Genomic DNA, 15,988 nt, shown 5'->3' on the forward strand with positions numbered 1-15,988 from the left:
GGCGGAGGGGGGAGACAGGAGGGCACCCGTGGGTCGTGTTGCAGTCTGTGAGCTAGCAGCATGGCTGGACTTCCCATGCCACTTTACAGGTTCTGGGCTCTGCCCAGCCTCTCCTATCCACAGACCACTCTTTCCAGGGTCGGAGGTCATTGTTAGACTTTTAGTGTATTTACAAGCGTCCACGGCTCCAACTGGAGACCCCATTGTTCTGTGCTTGCCCCTACCTTAGACAGTTCAGCTCTGTTCGTCCAGGCAGGGAGCAAAGGGAGGCCGAGTTTCCATTAGTGTGAGATAATTGATAAAAAAAAAAAATTATTGCTTACCTACTGTGAGAAAGTCCCAGGGACCAACCGGGGAGGCCCCAAAGCAGCCTTGCTTGGGCCCTGTGCATCCCAAGTGGGAATGAGATATAGCGTCCCTTTCCTCTACAATCACATGTTCTGACGTTTGGCACCCCCAGCCTGCAGGGAGCAGACAGATGGCACATATGCTGCCATGCACAGTGGCTGACTCTGGGGCAGTCCTCGCTAACTGAGAAAAGCTATGTACACCAACTGGGTAGCACCAAGGAAGCGGCTGCCAGCTCAAGCCTGCCCCTTCAAGGCCCTTCCCTCCTTTTCATCCAAGGAAGAGGCCCACAGGGCAGCAGCGGGGCATCTTGCCAGGACTGTCCTTTAAGTCCCTCCCTTGAGGCGGGGGTGGGGCCTCATCGCAGGAGGCGGGGCGCGGACGAGGAGGCGGGGCTTCCCAGCGCCTCCAGGATGTTCTCGGCGCAGCCAGCCAGGTCCATGTCGTCGCGAAGCACGCTGACCAGCACGTCCAGCGTGGCCTCGTGGCGTGGCGTGCGCTGCAGCCAGGCTTCCAGCATGCTGTACTGAGTCTCGCGCCGGAAGCGCCCGTTCTGCAGCTCCAGCCGCTCGATCTCGTGATCTCTCAGCCCAGGAACCGCATGAACTCCTTCCAGCGCGACGGAGGCACCTCGTCCACCACCGTGTAAAGCGTCACGGGGTCTGCAGCTGGGGACAAGGACCGTGCGCTTCCAGCGGCAGCCCTGCCGTCTCGGCCTCCGCCCTGCGGGACTCCTTCCAGGAGTGATGTCCCCGCCGCCGCCGGGAACCCAAACTCACTGTCTGGTCGCTGGGGGTGGGCGCAGTCTTTCCACTTCGGAACAGGGGTGGGGACTGGCCCGGAGTGGGGAGATGGGTAGAGGAGAGGGTCAGCACCCTGGTTTGAGACCACCTCCCTTGTCCCTTCAGGTGACAAGTCCCTTAAGTTCCGCCAGTTACTAGGGTCGAAGGTGGGGCTGGAGGCGATGAGGGTATTGGAAACCCGGCTGAAGCCGGGGATGGGGTTGAAGCCGGGGGTGGGGCTGAAGCCGGGGGTGGGGCTGAAGCCGGGGGTGGGGCTGAAGCCGGGGGTGGGGCTGAAGCCGGGGGTGGGGCTGAAGGCTGGGGCAGGGGCTAGAGTTAGAGGCCTAGTAACAATTCCTTGGACCTCCGTCTGAAAGAGAGAAGGCATCGCATTAGTGGGGGAAGAAAAAGAACCCCTTCCGGCTCTTTATTCTTTGTGGGGGTGGGGGTGGGGGAACTAAGGGAGCCCACCACCCCCAGTCCAAGTAATTTGGGTATCAGAAATTGGGAAGGAATAGTCAGGAAGTTGAAATACTTTCCCCTCTCACCTCTTTGACAGGCGCCGAATCCCCACAAACTGAGAAAAAAAAGAAAGAAAGCATCATGAATTTCACTTCCCTTTCAACCCCGGCACCCTGGCCTTGGGGACTTGTGGTGTCATGCCTCAGGGTCGATGTGACCCCAGGGACAAGAGAATTACTGATATAGTATGGCGTCCCTCCCACCATCCAGGACCCTTAGCTTTGAGCAAAGGGGCCACGCCTCGTGTCTGCCCCCCTTGCCTGCACGCCCCGCTCGCTCCCGCAGCTCCACCCACACCTTTACCCGCACAGCCCACACTCACTGATGGAGTAGACCTTGGGCTTCCAGCGGGGATAGCGGCACAGTAAACTGATGAAGATGAAGGATAAAAGGCAAAGCCCAAGGAAGATGACCAGGGGCAGCAGCACTGCGGTACCTGCAGACAAAGTGGAAGATGCTCAGGGCGAGGCAGTGGCAGAGACTGGGGAGGGGAGGGGGAGAAGCTAGGGGGCCAGCCCACCAACCCGTGAGCATGCGCACCAGGCCATTCCGCCTCACCTGAGTCCTGGGCGTTGGAGTCAGGTTTAAGTGAAGATAGGGGGCACAACTTCAAACACTCGTGATTTTTCTTGCATCTGAGCGAAGAGACAATACTGGTGAGTAGAAAGGCTGCCGGAGCTCTTGGCCCTGAGATTGCTTTTGCTATCTCTTAGTACAGTGGGACTTAACCTGCCTTGGGAACTGATGCGGAAGAATGGAAGAGCTCCTCATACAACCATTTCATTTTCCTAGTTAAAGGAGTGCTAGGGTATGCATGTAGCCCCAGCACTTGGGCGGCAGTGGCAAGAAGGACAGTTCAAGGTCACTCTTAGCTACATAGCAAGGTCAGGGTCAGCCTGGGCAACAGGAGACCCCGTCAAGAACGAGAATCGAGAGAGGACAGCGGGGTTGGGGAGAGAACGGGCAATAGGCTGTGTTGATAAGTTTAAAGTAGTCAAGTCCTGCATGGCAGCTCACAACCATCTGTAACTCGAATTCCAGTGGATCTGATGCCCTCTTCTGGCCTCTGAGGGTACCAGGCGTTCACATGGTGCACAGACATACATGCTGGCAAGACACTCATAGACATAAAATGAAAATAAATAATATTTTTACAAAGTATTTTGAAGTGCCAGGCATGGTGGCACATTCCAGCACTCAGGAGGCTGAGGCAGGCAGATCTCTGTGAGTTCAAGGCCAGCCTGGTCTACATAGTGAGTCTCAGGAAAGCCAGAGCTGCCCAGTGAAACCCTGAATCAAAAACAAAACGAAACAAAAGAACTTTGTAAATAATAAAATAAAATGGTTGATAGGGCTGAGGTTATTGTGTCTCCATTGTAGAGCACTTGAATATCATTCAAGAGCCTGGATTCCACAACCAATCAATATTTTAAAAAAAAAAAAAAAAAAAAAGCCAGGCAGTGATGGCGCATGCCTTTAATTCCAGCACTCAGGAGGCAGAGCCAACCTGGGCTACAGAGTTCAAGGCCAGCCTAGGCTACAGGGTGAGATCCAGGACAGGCACCAAAACACCACAGAGAAACCCTGTCTCGAAAATAAGTAAATAAATAAATAAATTTTAAGAGGCAGTTATGGTCAGAATATAAAATCCATTCCAGTCATCGACTAGAACCACGGCACAAACAAGCGGTTTCACTTTCACAGCCAGTGTCTCAAGAGATGGTGCCACCTCTTAGCTCTTGGGACTAAGGGTCAAGTACTGATCCCTGGCATGGTGTGGGCTGGATAGGTGGCATCTGTCAGTGAACTCTCATTGTGTTTGCTGGTGGAATTGTAGCACAGAGAGGCCTCCGGTTGGGATCTGGCACATCCCGCCAGGTCCATGTGTTGAAGGCTCCGTCTCCAGCCTAGTAAAAGTCAGGTCCCTGGGGTCTTGCCTCTGACCCCACTCTCATCCTTTCTGCCTCTCAGCTGCTACGAGATGAGCAGCTTTGCTCCACAGTGTGCTCATCATGATGCTCTACCTCAGCCCAGGCTCAACAGCCACAACGCCGAACACCGTTTGTGAGCTGAATGAATGAAGCCGTGATAAAATAGACCTTCCTGAGCTCTAAGCTGATTAAGCCACAGGCCCAGAGAGATGACTCATCCAAGAAGCTGAAGGCCTTATCTCTGATGACACCACAGCTTACAGCGCTTGACTTTGGAGATGACAGGTCACACAGGCATGGGCGGGTCTCGAACGTCTGTCTCTGGGGCAACCCGAGAGCCCTCCACTGAGAGCTGTCACGGGGAGGAGGGGGGGGAGTGTGAGAAAACCACACTGGAGAACGGAGCAGAGGAATGTGAGATTGTGAGTTCTCAGCAGAAATCTGAAGATAGGGAAAGGCTTTTTTGTCTACCTCACGAGGTCAGGGTGAAAACACATGGGATTGGGTATACGAGCTCTTTTGAGATGAAACTGAGTGGAAAAAAATAGAAAGTAAATAGCTTTGGTTCAGACAGTTTCATAGGTTGCTGGTCTAGTTTTTTGTTTGGGAGTTTTTTGATCCTGGCATCCAACTCAGAGCCTCAAATATGCTAGGCCAGTTCTCTACCACTGAACCACACTTCCACCCACCCCACCTCCTTACTCTAAAGGTTAAGAAACGTAAGGTGTGGAGATGTACTAACTTGCCAAGGTTGCACAGCCAGGAAATGGGTGGGCTGGGACTTAACCCCAGCTCAGTTCAACTATGAGAGTCTCAGAGTTACTTCTCTGGAAGCAAAGGTGTAAGAACACTGGAGTCATAGGAATGAGGAAGTCTGCCAAGGAGACTGGGAAGGAATCACCACAAGGGTGTGCCCTATGCAAACCCAAGGTATCGTCAATAGTAAGACACGCCAAATAGTGCAGGAAAGAGCGCGGTGGTGCTCACGTCCAACTGCGCAGCACTGGCGAGGCGTGCACGCTAGGGCGCATGTGTGGAGTCAGAGGGTGACTCTGGAACTGATGTGCTCTCCTTTCACAGGGGTTCCAGGGATTGAACTCGGGCTGTCAGACTTTTGCTGCAAGCGCTTCACCCGCGAAGCCACCTTGCCTACCCCCTAACGTACCGGAGAAAGAGAAAGGACTATCTGATGTCTTGATGTAGTTAGTGCCTTTCTCTCATCCAGTTGTAGGATGCCTCCTTTAATCCAGCTACAGCTGCTCATCCATCCCAGCTCCCCCACCTGCTTGGCAGATAGATACTCACTGACTGCAAGGGACACATTGATTTTCATGTCGGTAGAATCCTAAGTGGCAGCTACACACGGTGTCCTGCTTCTCCTTACCTGAGAAAAGAGAGAAGGACTGAGGAGGTGAGCCTGCAGTCCGGGGTGAGGGCACACATAGGAGCTCAGACCCACAGACCAGAGAACGAGGAAAAGATGCTGCCTCATGGGGAGGGGGGACAGAAGTGGAAACCTCTGCCTGAATGGCAGGATACTCCTGAGGAGGGAGAGGGTCTGGACTTGGGTGAGTGGTACTCACAGGGGATAGTCACGGTGCCGTTGAAGCAGGAGCTGCAGTTAATGCACCGGAAGAGTTTTTCACCCAAGTAGTACTGGAATTGGTTCTTCCTACAGCCACACACCGTGTCCTTGTCTGCTCTGCAAGGAGAAATCTCCACCTGGAACATTTCTGCAGAGGAAAGGAAACGGTCAGGAGTCTCTCATCCCTTTTCCCACACAGATCCTGACTCCCCCTCTTCACCATGTGTGCCTCGATCTCTGTAACATAAACACTCCTCCTGTGCACACAGGCCCTGGCTGGCGTGCGCACGCATGCTCCCACCATACCCACGAGCAGACTCAACTCCTAACCCCTTGCAAACATCCATGTGCGCACAAGCGTGTTCCCAAGCCCTCTCAGACGTGCTCCCTCTTGAGCCCTTGCCCACTCCCAAGGCTTGCCTTCCCGACAGGTCTTGCAGCTGAGGCACTGTCTGATGTGGTTCTCGGAAGCAGTAAAGGTGCCATTGTCACACTTCTTGCAGACGGGTTCTTTCCCTGACTCTGGACAGTCACTCACCAAGTAGGTTCCTGTGAGTGGGGTCAGGATTAGGCTGCAGTGGAGAGCTAAGGGACAAAACCCAAGCCCAGGGGAGGCAGCCAAGGCAGGGACTCCCAGCGACCGAGGTTCCGGGACGTGAGAAGGAAGCAGAGGAAGACTGGTCCCTTACCTTTGTGGCACTTGTAACAACAGATGGAATTGTTCAGAGGGTGGGCATACTTTCCATGGGGACACGAACTGTCCCTCTTCTCCCTCTCCCCAAGGGAAGGGACCAGTCCAGTGACCCCTGAGGGGTATATCCCCACCAGCAGAGCCAGGAGCACCTGGGGGAAGAATCAGAAGGTGGAAATGCCGTCAGGGTGGGGCCATAGAGGCAGCAGATTGACGGCCCTCCCCCCACAGTTCCCATCCCCCCTGAGGAACATTCTCCCTCAAACTGTGTCCACTGTGCAGTCTAGGATTTTCGTTTGTTTCCAGAACCCTGGGCAACTAGGTCTCAGCCCCCTCCTCACTGACTGTATTTTACTCTGGTCAGCTCCCTGAAGCAGCTCACAATGCTAACCACAGGAAAGCTGTCAGGGAAATGTTTAGCTGTTGGTATTGTTTGCAGGGCGAGGGGTGGAACTCGGGGTCTCACACAGAACCTCAGAGATAACCCCTGCCCCACCAGGGAATGTCTTCACCCAGAGCTAGCAGGCCGCTTCAGCTGTAGCCTGTCTGTCTTCCAACGGACAGTCCTAAAGTTCATTTGGCATTTCTATATCTGGGTGCGGGTGTCACGGTGTGCCCATCTGTGGACGCTTCAGAGGTGAGCCATCAGGATTTGCAACCCTTTCTGGATTTCATTGCACTAACACAAAGTGCTGTGGGGGTGGGGGGAACCAAGTTGTCGGGAGGGCTGCCGTGGAGATGCTTCAGGAAAGTGTCTGCTGTGCAAACACGAGGAGCTGAGATCAAGCCCCGTCACCCACATAAAGCCAGGCACAGTCGAATGGGCTTGTAACCCCAGTGATGGAGAGGACACAAGCAGAGCCCCGAAGCTCTCTGGGCAGTCTAGCCTAGCTGAGTCAGTGAGCCCCGGTCCCAGTGAGAGAGCCTGTCTCAAAACACAAGGTGAATGGTATTTGAGGAAAACACCTGAAGTTGACCTCTGACCTTCATGCACACAGACACACCGGGATGTGAACCCACACCTGTAGGCACACATACACAAAATCAGACGGGGACACAGGTGGATGATGTCCTTGCAAGCACCATTCCTGGGAGTGGGCGGGAACAAAAGGAAGGGCTCTGTGCATGATCACGGGCATGCATGTGTGGGTTTGTCCCTGGCGGGGGAGCGGGGAGAGGGGCGGCAGCTGGGGATGAAGCCAAGAACCTCACACATGCCCTGAGCCACACACTCAGTCAGTCACGAATTCTAGATATTTGTTTCAAATCTTGCTCAGCAGCCTGCCCTCGCAGCCCATGCCTCCCACAGCTAAACTTTCACTGCAGCTCGGGCTGGCAAGGACGCATGGAGAGGGAAGGCAGGCGAGAAGGTTTAGGGATGAGCAAAGACAAGTGGGTCGTGGACTAGAGTCGGCCAGAGGCTAGTCATCTGACTCGAGAAGACCAGCAAACCAGGAGCTGAGGATCTGCCAGGAGTTCCAAAGCCCGTGGGCAAGCAGGGCGTTCTAGCCGGCGGGTTTAATAACCTTGGCAAAGCTCCCCGCAGCTAAAGTTTCCCTGTATGTAAAGAACTTCAGCGTGGAGACAGCAAAGCCAGAAAGAAGTCATCTCAGCTTCAGTTCAGACCTTGCTCTTTGATCTCTCCCAACTTGGGCTCCCCTCAGCCCTTCATGCTTTCTTCCTTCCCACCCCACCCCCTGCTACGAGCCATTTCATGCAAAGGGAGAGGATGTCATCCAGACGTGTCGCAGATGCAGGAGCAAAGGACCAATCGGATCACATCCAGGACAGGAGCGCTGGCCACCCGTAACTGTCTAGACTCACAGCTGTCTTCAAGGCCCTGCAACCTCCCCGGCTCTTTTGGAAGGAGGTGCAACCTGGCAGCTGCTGTGACTCCAAGTGCTACTGCAGCAGCTGCAGCTGCACGGGTCAGGAAGCCTGGGCCTCAGCCAGAGATTGACCCAAGAAGCCACACACAACACATCAGGCAATCTCTCAGGCGGGGGTGCACCCCCACACAGAGTGCAGAGGCTTCCAGAGTGACAGGAAGGATTAATTAGGATAAGAACTTCCCAATCATGAAAGTGTGGCTCCTTTCCCCGAAGAAGAAATGTTTGGAGCACCTAAGGTCAATGGCACCTCCAGTCCCAGCAGAGGACACGAAGCAAAGCCAACAGGCCAGGGTAGCGTCAGGAAGAGGTAGAGGTGGGTCCAGGCCAAGAACAGCCTTGGAGGGACATGACGGGTGAGCCTCCAGAGAAGGAGCCCGGTTTCTCTGGTCATGTGTCCCTCCCTCCCTTTCCAGAACTCTGGGGGTTAAGACAAATCCGGGAAAGGGATATCTGTTCCCAGCAGCTCCGCCCCAGTGACTCAGGCCAGGGAGGGAGGGGGACCCAGGACAGTGGACAGGGAACTGCAGCTTCCCCAGCTCTTCAAGGGCTGTGAGTCAGCAGAAAGAAAAGCCCAGCTGGCAAGGAGGACCCCCCCTCCTCCTCCCTTCACGGTGAGCAGTCTGATTCCCCACCCCCACTCAGGGCTCCTTATCCTTTTTCCCTTAAAAAGAGCCAGGCGACGGACCCCTGTCCCACTGGGCCCACAGATTTCGGGGAAACGCTTCCTTTTTTCCATTTCATCCCAAAGGGAAGTCTTCCTGACCCCTGGCTTCCCCCACCAGGTCAGTAGGCTCCTCCCAGAGGACAGGCCCTCTCCTCCCCTTCCCCCCCTCCCCGACATCCTTCCTTTAGATTGGGACCTGCCCTGATCCCTCGTCAAAAATTAAACAAGTCTTCAGTAGATAAACCCTGTCCCAGGATCCCTGCTCCCTGGCTCCCCAGGCTTTCCTGCCAGCCCCCTGACACTCCCCAGTGCCAGCAAGAAACAAAACCAGGCCGCCCTCCGACCCCCCTCGTCCACCACGTTCCCATAGCCTGCCTGCTTCTGGCCAGTTGCATTGGGTTTGGGGGCTCCAGAGACCATCCTGAAGAAACAGGGCCAGCTCTAAGGCTTCATAACCTAGAAGGCCTCTTACGGCCAGAAGAGATGGAGAGAGTCTGGCCTTAATCCCAGCACTGAGAGGCCAGCCTGGTCTACAGAGCGACAGAGTTCCAGGACAGCCAGGGCTGCACAGAGAAACCCCGTCTCAAAGAACAAAAACAAACAAACAAGAGAGACGGAAGGGCGCAGAACCGACACTGTGTCCCACGTGCTCCAGGGAATCCAGGGCCCTGGTTCTCTGAGTAGGCACCACATGTAAGCACCCAGCAGCCCTCCTCGCGGTTGCATTATGAGGCAAACCTCAGTGTCGGGGAGCCAAGTCCGAAGTCCTGACCTAAACCCAAAGGCCTTTGCCCGGAGCAGAGGAGGGGCAGGAAGCTGAGGGTGCCTGTAGAAAGAAGGATGCTTGAGACAGTGGTACAGCGTCTCTCTAACTACTCCTCAGCTTCCGCCTGGGAGGCTTTAAGGTGTGACTTCCTGTGCTGGTGCTGCACATAGGGCAGAAAAGCCGAGGTGGACCCTGTGGTCAATCTTTGACCCAGCCACCTTTTGGGGACCCACTCGCTAGGCCCGTCCCCCGCATTCACGTGTTCATTACGTTAAAATGTGTTTGTTCCATATAATGTCAAGACCTGTGGGGTGAAGACCTCATTGGCATGGCCTCCTCTGAGAGCTGTCAAAATTCTACCTCCCACCCACCCACCAAGCCCCCACTAATGACTCATGTTCCCCACCCAAGCTCTTTGGATACCCAGTCGCCTGTTGGTGTTGAATATCATGAACTGCCCATATCTACTCTGGGCTCTTATCAGAAGCTGGTTATTTCAAATGAAGAGATATGATCTCCCCAAACAGACCACAAAGCCTCTGAGCTAAGAGATCAGACAATGTCTTGGTCTCATCACCCAGATCCGGGCCTGCAGAACTAGAGGGACAGACTAGGGTGCCTTCCATCCCAGACAGAGCCAGCAATACCTTCAAGGACACACTTGTCTCCGAGAGACGTTTTCGAAACGGTCCACTCACTTCCACACACACGCATTTGTGCACAGGTCCTTTGGTGCACGATTCTGCCATGTGCTCCTCTCTTTCTGCGCCCAGCTGACGCGTCAGTGCAGCTGGAAGCAGCCAGAAGAAAAGCCGAGAACTGCTGCTCCAGTCAGTTCAGCCATACTTCCACTTGGCCAGTCAATGACCTCCTTAACCTGCCCCCTATCTCCCCCCGCACCCCTACCCCCACCCCCACCGACAGAACTCAGCAGTCTCCTTGCCTAGACCCATGTCACACCACCAACTTCTAGGTTCCAACACTGAAAACTGCCAAAGCCCTCACGGTCACCCAGGCCTTTCTCCTGTAATCCCCCCACCCCTCCGCGTCCTCTGGTTGCCCCACACCTGGACTATTGAAACGGCCACTGCCTTCCTTCCGTCTACTCCACAGTGGAGTCTCAGGGTCTCACTATGTTGCCTTCTGGCTCAGTGATGCATCTACCTCAAACCTCTGCTGGGGCTGTAGCTACCTGCAGACTTTCTTATTCGCATTCAAGCTCCAACTTGTACCACTGGGGTGTGGATCTCCCTCTGCACCTGCAGGGCCTGGCTTCCAACATAATTTCCATGGATAAATCTTTCCCTGGGCACACGTGTCAGAGATAAAAACCCACTGCTATTTGGGAACTGAACCCGGGTCCCTCTGGAAGAACAATCCGTGCCCTTAACCTCTGAGCCATCTCTCCAGCCCCCTCACTGCTATTTGGAACACAGTCTGGACGGAATGGATGCTTAGAGATTAACTTAGGAAGCGAGGGGCGGGGGAGGGAGGAAGCAGGCCTCCACCTGGGTCCTTATGCGCGATTTTTTTTTTCTTTTTGGTTATGTTTTAATGCCATGGTCTCATGTAGTCCAGGTTGGCCTCAAGCTCTCTATGTAACCAAAACTGGCCTTGAACTGATCTCCCACCTCCCATTCTAAGATGTCAGGTGTACGCCATCATGACTGGCTCAGGGTTCTTCTTCACACACTCCCGAGTGCCCAGTGTCACGTTCCCCACCTTGGCTACTCAACCCCCAGCTGAGGCGCTCAGCTCCTGTAATGACCACCTTCAACATAAAATCCCATCTCTCCGTTCCCCGAAGCCAGGCTCCCAACTCCTCTGCCCCCCCTCCCCCCCCTGGCTTCAGATGCCAGCTCCAAGTCTTTTTTCTATGCAGCAATCCCTCCCTGGTCCCATCTGACCAATCTCTTGCTCCTGAATTGATTCGGCCATCAGGCAATTGTCAAGGCCTCCGTTCCAGGATCCTCATGGGTGCTGGAGATGCCAGGATGGGTGGGACTCAGCTCACGCTCTCAAGAGCTCTCCGTGAGCCAAAGATCTACGCAGGCAAGCTCAGCCCAGCAGACCGGCAAAGGCCATTAAGCAAGAAAAGACAGTTGGCCCGGGGCCCAACCCCCTCCCCCAGTTCCGCCTCTAGGACACTACTTCACAAGGCCTTGGCGGATCTTTTCCTCCAGCCTGTTCTAAAGTCATTTTGACTCCTATAGTTGAACTCTTTGAGAGTAACAAGGTCGTGTTGACCTTGTCACAGCCTGCCCCCTCATGACCCCAGCGCCTCCTCATCACCCAGACACCTCATAGGCGCTGTGCCTCATAGGCAGTGGACAGCCCTTTGTAGACCTCACCTGCCTTCTGGCGTCCCTTGTCTTCAGGCTCTGCTTCTGTTCATAGCGCCCCATCCCTACCTGGGCCTCCACAGCTGGATCCGGATCTCTCCTCTACCTGGCTAGGCTGTTTTCACTTTCTCAGGCCCTGGCAGCCATTGAGTAGTGACTACTAACACTGCTAGTGAAGAGAAAAGGGACCCTGAGCACTCACTAAGTCCTTTCTACTTGTTGAGTGCTATTCCCCTTCAGGACTATCAACTTGACCTCAGGGACTCCATTCACCTCTAATCCTAGCAGCTGAAAAAGGGCCTAACATGGAGTGAGAGGTTAACACATTGAAGAGTTAACAGGCATCCATCTAGTCAACCTGAACATACCGAGGATGAGGTAGTGATCATTATGGCCATTTTGGAAACAGAAAAACAAAGGCTGGGGGGAGTCACATCACATGACCGAGTTCATGCAGGTCAGGGTGCTGAACTGAGCCTTAAATCCGGTGATCCAGCCCCAGAGAGAACAGAGACAAGTGGATGGGGCAGCTGGTTGATGGGTGCAGACCCAGAAGGAGCAGTCTTGACAAGGGTCATGAGCTAAGACTGGGAGACAGGAGGCGGGGATGAGAAGACCACGCAGACTGGAGGAGTCCAGGGTCCTGGAAACACTGGTTTCGACTGGAACCGGAGGAAGAGGGAAGGGACTAGACAGGAAGGAGCTCCATGAGGAGGCTCTGGAGACTGCCAGGAAAGGAAAAGTGGAGAAAGAAAAGGCATGGTGAAGGAGGCGGGGCTCAGAGACACCGTCCAGGTAGGACAGACAGCCAGGGAGCCCCAGCTCTGAGGATCTCCACGGAACAATGATAAGCACGTAGACAGAAATCAAGGAAACTCGAAAAACGAGGCCCAAGTCAGAGAAAAGGACATTTTTCCAGTGACGAAAACAAACTGCCACCAACTTCCCCAATCTGAACTGTGGAATTAGAAACCATGAGATTGTCTTTTAGGTCTGTGGGGAGGAGGCTGGAGGACACACTGCCTAGATAAAGGAGGTGTTAGCTACCTAGGGAGGGTTAGGTCAAGGGAGACCTCTTGTCTGGAAGCAGACCTGGGCGCAGAAAGGCAAAGGCTGTCTCAGGGAAGAAGTCTGGGCCGGCTGCCCAGCTTTATCCAGTTTCCTGGTTCACTCCCAAGCACGCGATCCCAAACTTGACCCCACCAACGGATCCCTCTCCCTCGACCCGGTCTTCCAACACCCTGACCCACGCTGTTCAACTACTGCCGGAGAAACGGGGCTGCTCCGCCTAATTCCACTGGCCTCGCAGCTGGCCTCCCCCCTACAGCCCAACACACCCCAGGACCAGCGAGACACCCCGGCTGTCAGGCCCCGGCCTTGGGGGCTTGGCTTGTGGTAACTCTCTCCCTCTCCGATTTCTCTCGGATTTCCTTCGGCCTCTCCGGGCAACCCCGGGTGGGTGAGGCAGAGCAAGCCTAAGCAAACTGAAGCGGAGAAGTCCTCCACCCCGTCAACCCCTACCTCCCACCCCGTACATGCCCACTCCTGCCAGGCCTCGCCTCGCCAGCAACCCACCCTTCCCTCCGGTCCCCCCCCCCCCCCGTCTCACCAGTGACAGCAGCAGGCCAGGCACGGTGGGGAGACCCATGTCCGGCCGGCAGTGGCCTCTCACTCCCCCATTGGGGCTGGGGACAGCGTAGCAGTTGGCAACGCTGGTGAATGAAGTGAGCCGATCGGACCAGGTGGCCCGGGCAATGGCAACCGGGGCCTCGGGTTAGAGAAGCTGAACGTCGAGGGTAGATGCAGGTCAGGGTACGGTCCTCCGGGACGTCGAAGCCAAGCGGCCCGATCAGGAGCCAGAGTTCGGAAAACTCGGAGAAAATTAAAGCTGAGCGGAGAGAGGAGGTGGGAGGGGAGGGGAGAGTGGCGGGGGTGGTGTTGCAAGAGCGGGACCGGAAGAGCCTGGGGAGAGGCGAGGAGGAGGGAACCAGGAGGCGAGAGGAGAGGGCCAAGGTTCTTTTAACGCTTTGTAGCCTGGGTCCCACAGCCGGGCACCCCAAACCCACTTAAAATCAACTGGGAACACCTAGAGTTTGAGAGTTAAATTCACCCAATTCCAGTTCAGACTCCTCTGCTTCTTAGGTGGCTGAGCTCAGACCTGTGGACTAAGCCCTCCAAGCCTGTTCTCAAATTCACAGAATGAAGGCAGCCTGTCTCCTGGGAGGGTAGACAGGAGTTACTGAGGGAGGGCACTACCTGGTGCATGGTGAGCACTCTGTGTCCCTCAGCGGCGCTCCCTTCACCCCAGGGTTCCCTCTCATCTCACTGTCGGGACATTTACCCATCCAGCCCAAACCGGGGGAGAAAACCAAACCTAGTTTTCTACCCTGAGGTCCCTTCCAGACCGGTTCCCCAGCTGCCTACTATGGCTCTGCCACCAACAGTGTGTGTGTGTGTCTGTGTGTGTGTGTGTGTGTGTGTGTGTGTGACAGCCCCTCCCCCAAGCCTTGGTGGGCTCCCCCGTTATTCAGTGAGTGAAAAATGCTTGCCCTCACATAGGGAAGAGGTGGCATGATGATTCAGTAGATGTGTCTGTAAAGATGCTTGTCTTAGTTGAAATAGGGTTTCATTTAGCCTAGGCTGGCCTCAAACTCATTAGCTGAGGCTGGCCTTGTATTTCTGATCCTCCCGCCTCCTACATGCTGGGATTACAGGTGTGCCCCACCACACTCAGCTCTAGATATTCGGATGCATCCATTGGGACTGACCCAGAGCTGGCTACCACATTCTGCAGCTAAGGAAAAAGCCACAGGACGCTGCATGCTGGGAGGCAGAGCACAAAGAACTTGGATTCCTGGTTACTGTTATAAGGCCACGCTGTCCCCTCCTCCTTTGAGTGAGACCTCACCTTTTGACTGCCACCCCTTACTAGGGGTGGACACCTTCTGCTATCCCCATTTATGGAGGTCTTCTCCCAGGTGAACCTGTCAGCACTGGGATTCTATTCACTCAAGTGCCTTGAGATTTAGTGACCTTCTTCATGCATGCCAGTTCAGTCTGAGGTCCTCCCGCAGCTGAGACTGTGGAACGTGCAAGGAGAATGCAGGAACGGGGGGCCTAGAGCTTGGGGGCTTGAAACCAGAGCTCCTGGCCCTTCTCCCTGTGAGCCACGCCTGGCCCTCAGCCTCCAGCATGCCCACCCTGATGTCTCCCCTCCTCTCTGCTGTAATCCCTAAGGCAAAGCCCCTGAAGAGCAGCGGGAGGTGTCCCCACTGCTAGAGGCCGGCTTCCCTCTGTTCTGGTGGAAGCTCTTGGCACCCTGGCATCCATATTCCCAAAGAGTCTGGAATGTTCTAGTAAAAGCCCCACCTCTCTGCCCAGACCCGGCTCCTCAGATAGCCCCTCCAAACACGGCTCCTCCCCCCAGAGATGCTCAAGACCACTCCTATAGGGTATTTAAACTGCACCCCAGAAAACAGACACATGTTTTTTGTTTTTTGTTTTTTGTTTGTTTGTTTTTTTTTTTTTTTTTTTTTTTTTGGTTTCTCCCATCTCCTCTCTAGGGGCCCAGAGAATCACCCAGGAGTGTTTTACCCATTAAACCAGGGCTTTGTCTAATTCGGTCTGATTTGGCCTGATTTGGATTACTGCGTCGGGGAAAGGCTTATCGGGGTACAGAAACTTTTCACCCTCCATCAGACTAGCTGGTTTTCAATGTGAACAAGCTAGGATAAATAAATGGGAGGGGGCGCCTAAAGGTATAATTCAGTGGTGGAGTGCTTGCCTAGCACAAGCAAGGCCCTAAAGTACCACCGGCATACATGTTCATGTACACACACACACACACACACACACACACACACACACACACACTAAAACAGACAAGAAACACACTGACACATCTCCAGGGCTGGTTTGGTGGTTAGATTCATATGGAATATTAGCAAGTGTTGCCACATGTTAAATATCATACAATATCAATAATTTGTATTAATAATGCATAACAACTTCAAGGTCCCATGTTTAACATTACAAGGGATTTTTAATTGTCTGTGCAAACTGCCAAAGCCATTATTACTCAGAGCCTGGCACAAGCGGGGAATTTCCTTCATGGCTTAGGATACATGCTGCTTTTTCTCAGTACATTTGGAGTTTTGAGACAATGCAGTGCTAAAATGCTCCCTCCAGCTCAATTCCAGAGAAAAGGCTAAGAACCGGTGAACCTGAGGATGAGAAAAGCCAGCTAGGTTTACAGAGGAGATAAGAATAAGAAAAAGACCACAAAGCCAGTGGTGTCAAACACCAATAATCCCAACACTCGGGAGGCAGAGGCAGAGACAGAGGCAGGCAGACCTCTGTGAGTTCGAGGCCAACCTGGTCTACAGAGCGAGTTCCAGGACAGCCAGAGCTGTTACATAGAGAAACCCTGTCTCGAAAAAAACAAACAAATAAGACTATGAGCACA

At 54.2% G+C, this 15,988-nt stretch overlaps 1 protein-coding gene across 1 annotated transcript; it reads right to left on the reverse strand.

The window, feature by feature from the left end:
* Positions 1-146: 146 nt before the first annotated feature.
* Tnfrsf1a (TNF receptor superfamily member 1A) lies at positions 147-13,474 on the reverse strand. Its single transcript, XM_028892331.2, is given in 11 exon segments — positions 147-945; positions 948-1,016; positions 1,128-1,500; positions 1,679-1,707; positions 1,975-2,088; positions 2,211-2,287; positions 4,889-4,967; positions 5,167-5,316; positions 5,589-5,717; positions 5,858-6,011; positions 13,133-13,474. Coding segments are annotated over 11 exon segments (1,452 nt in total). The 5' UTR covers positions 13,172-13,474; the 3' UTR covers positions 147-706.
* Positions 13,475-15,988: the final 2,514 nt, after the last annotated feature.

This window comes from Peromyscus leucopus, chromosome 3 (assembly GCF_004664715.2).
Source record: "Peromyscus leucopus breed LL Stock chromosome 3, UCI_PerLeu_2.1, whole genome shotgun sequence".
NCBI classification, from domain to species: domain Eukaryota; kingdom Metazoa; phylum Chordata; class Mammalia; order Rodentia; family Cricetidae; genus Peromyscus; species Peromyscus leucopus.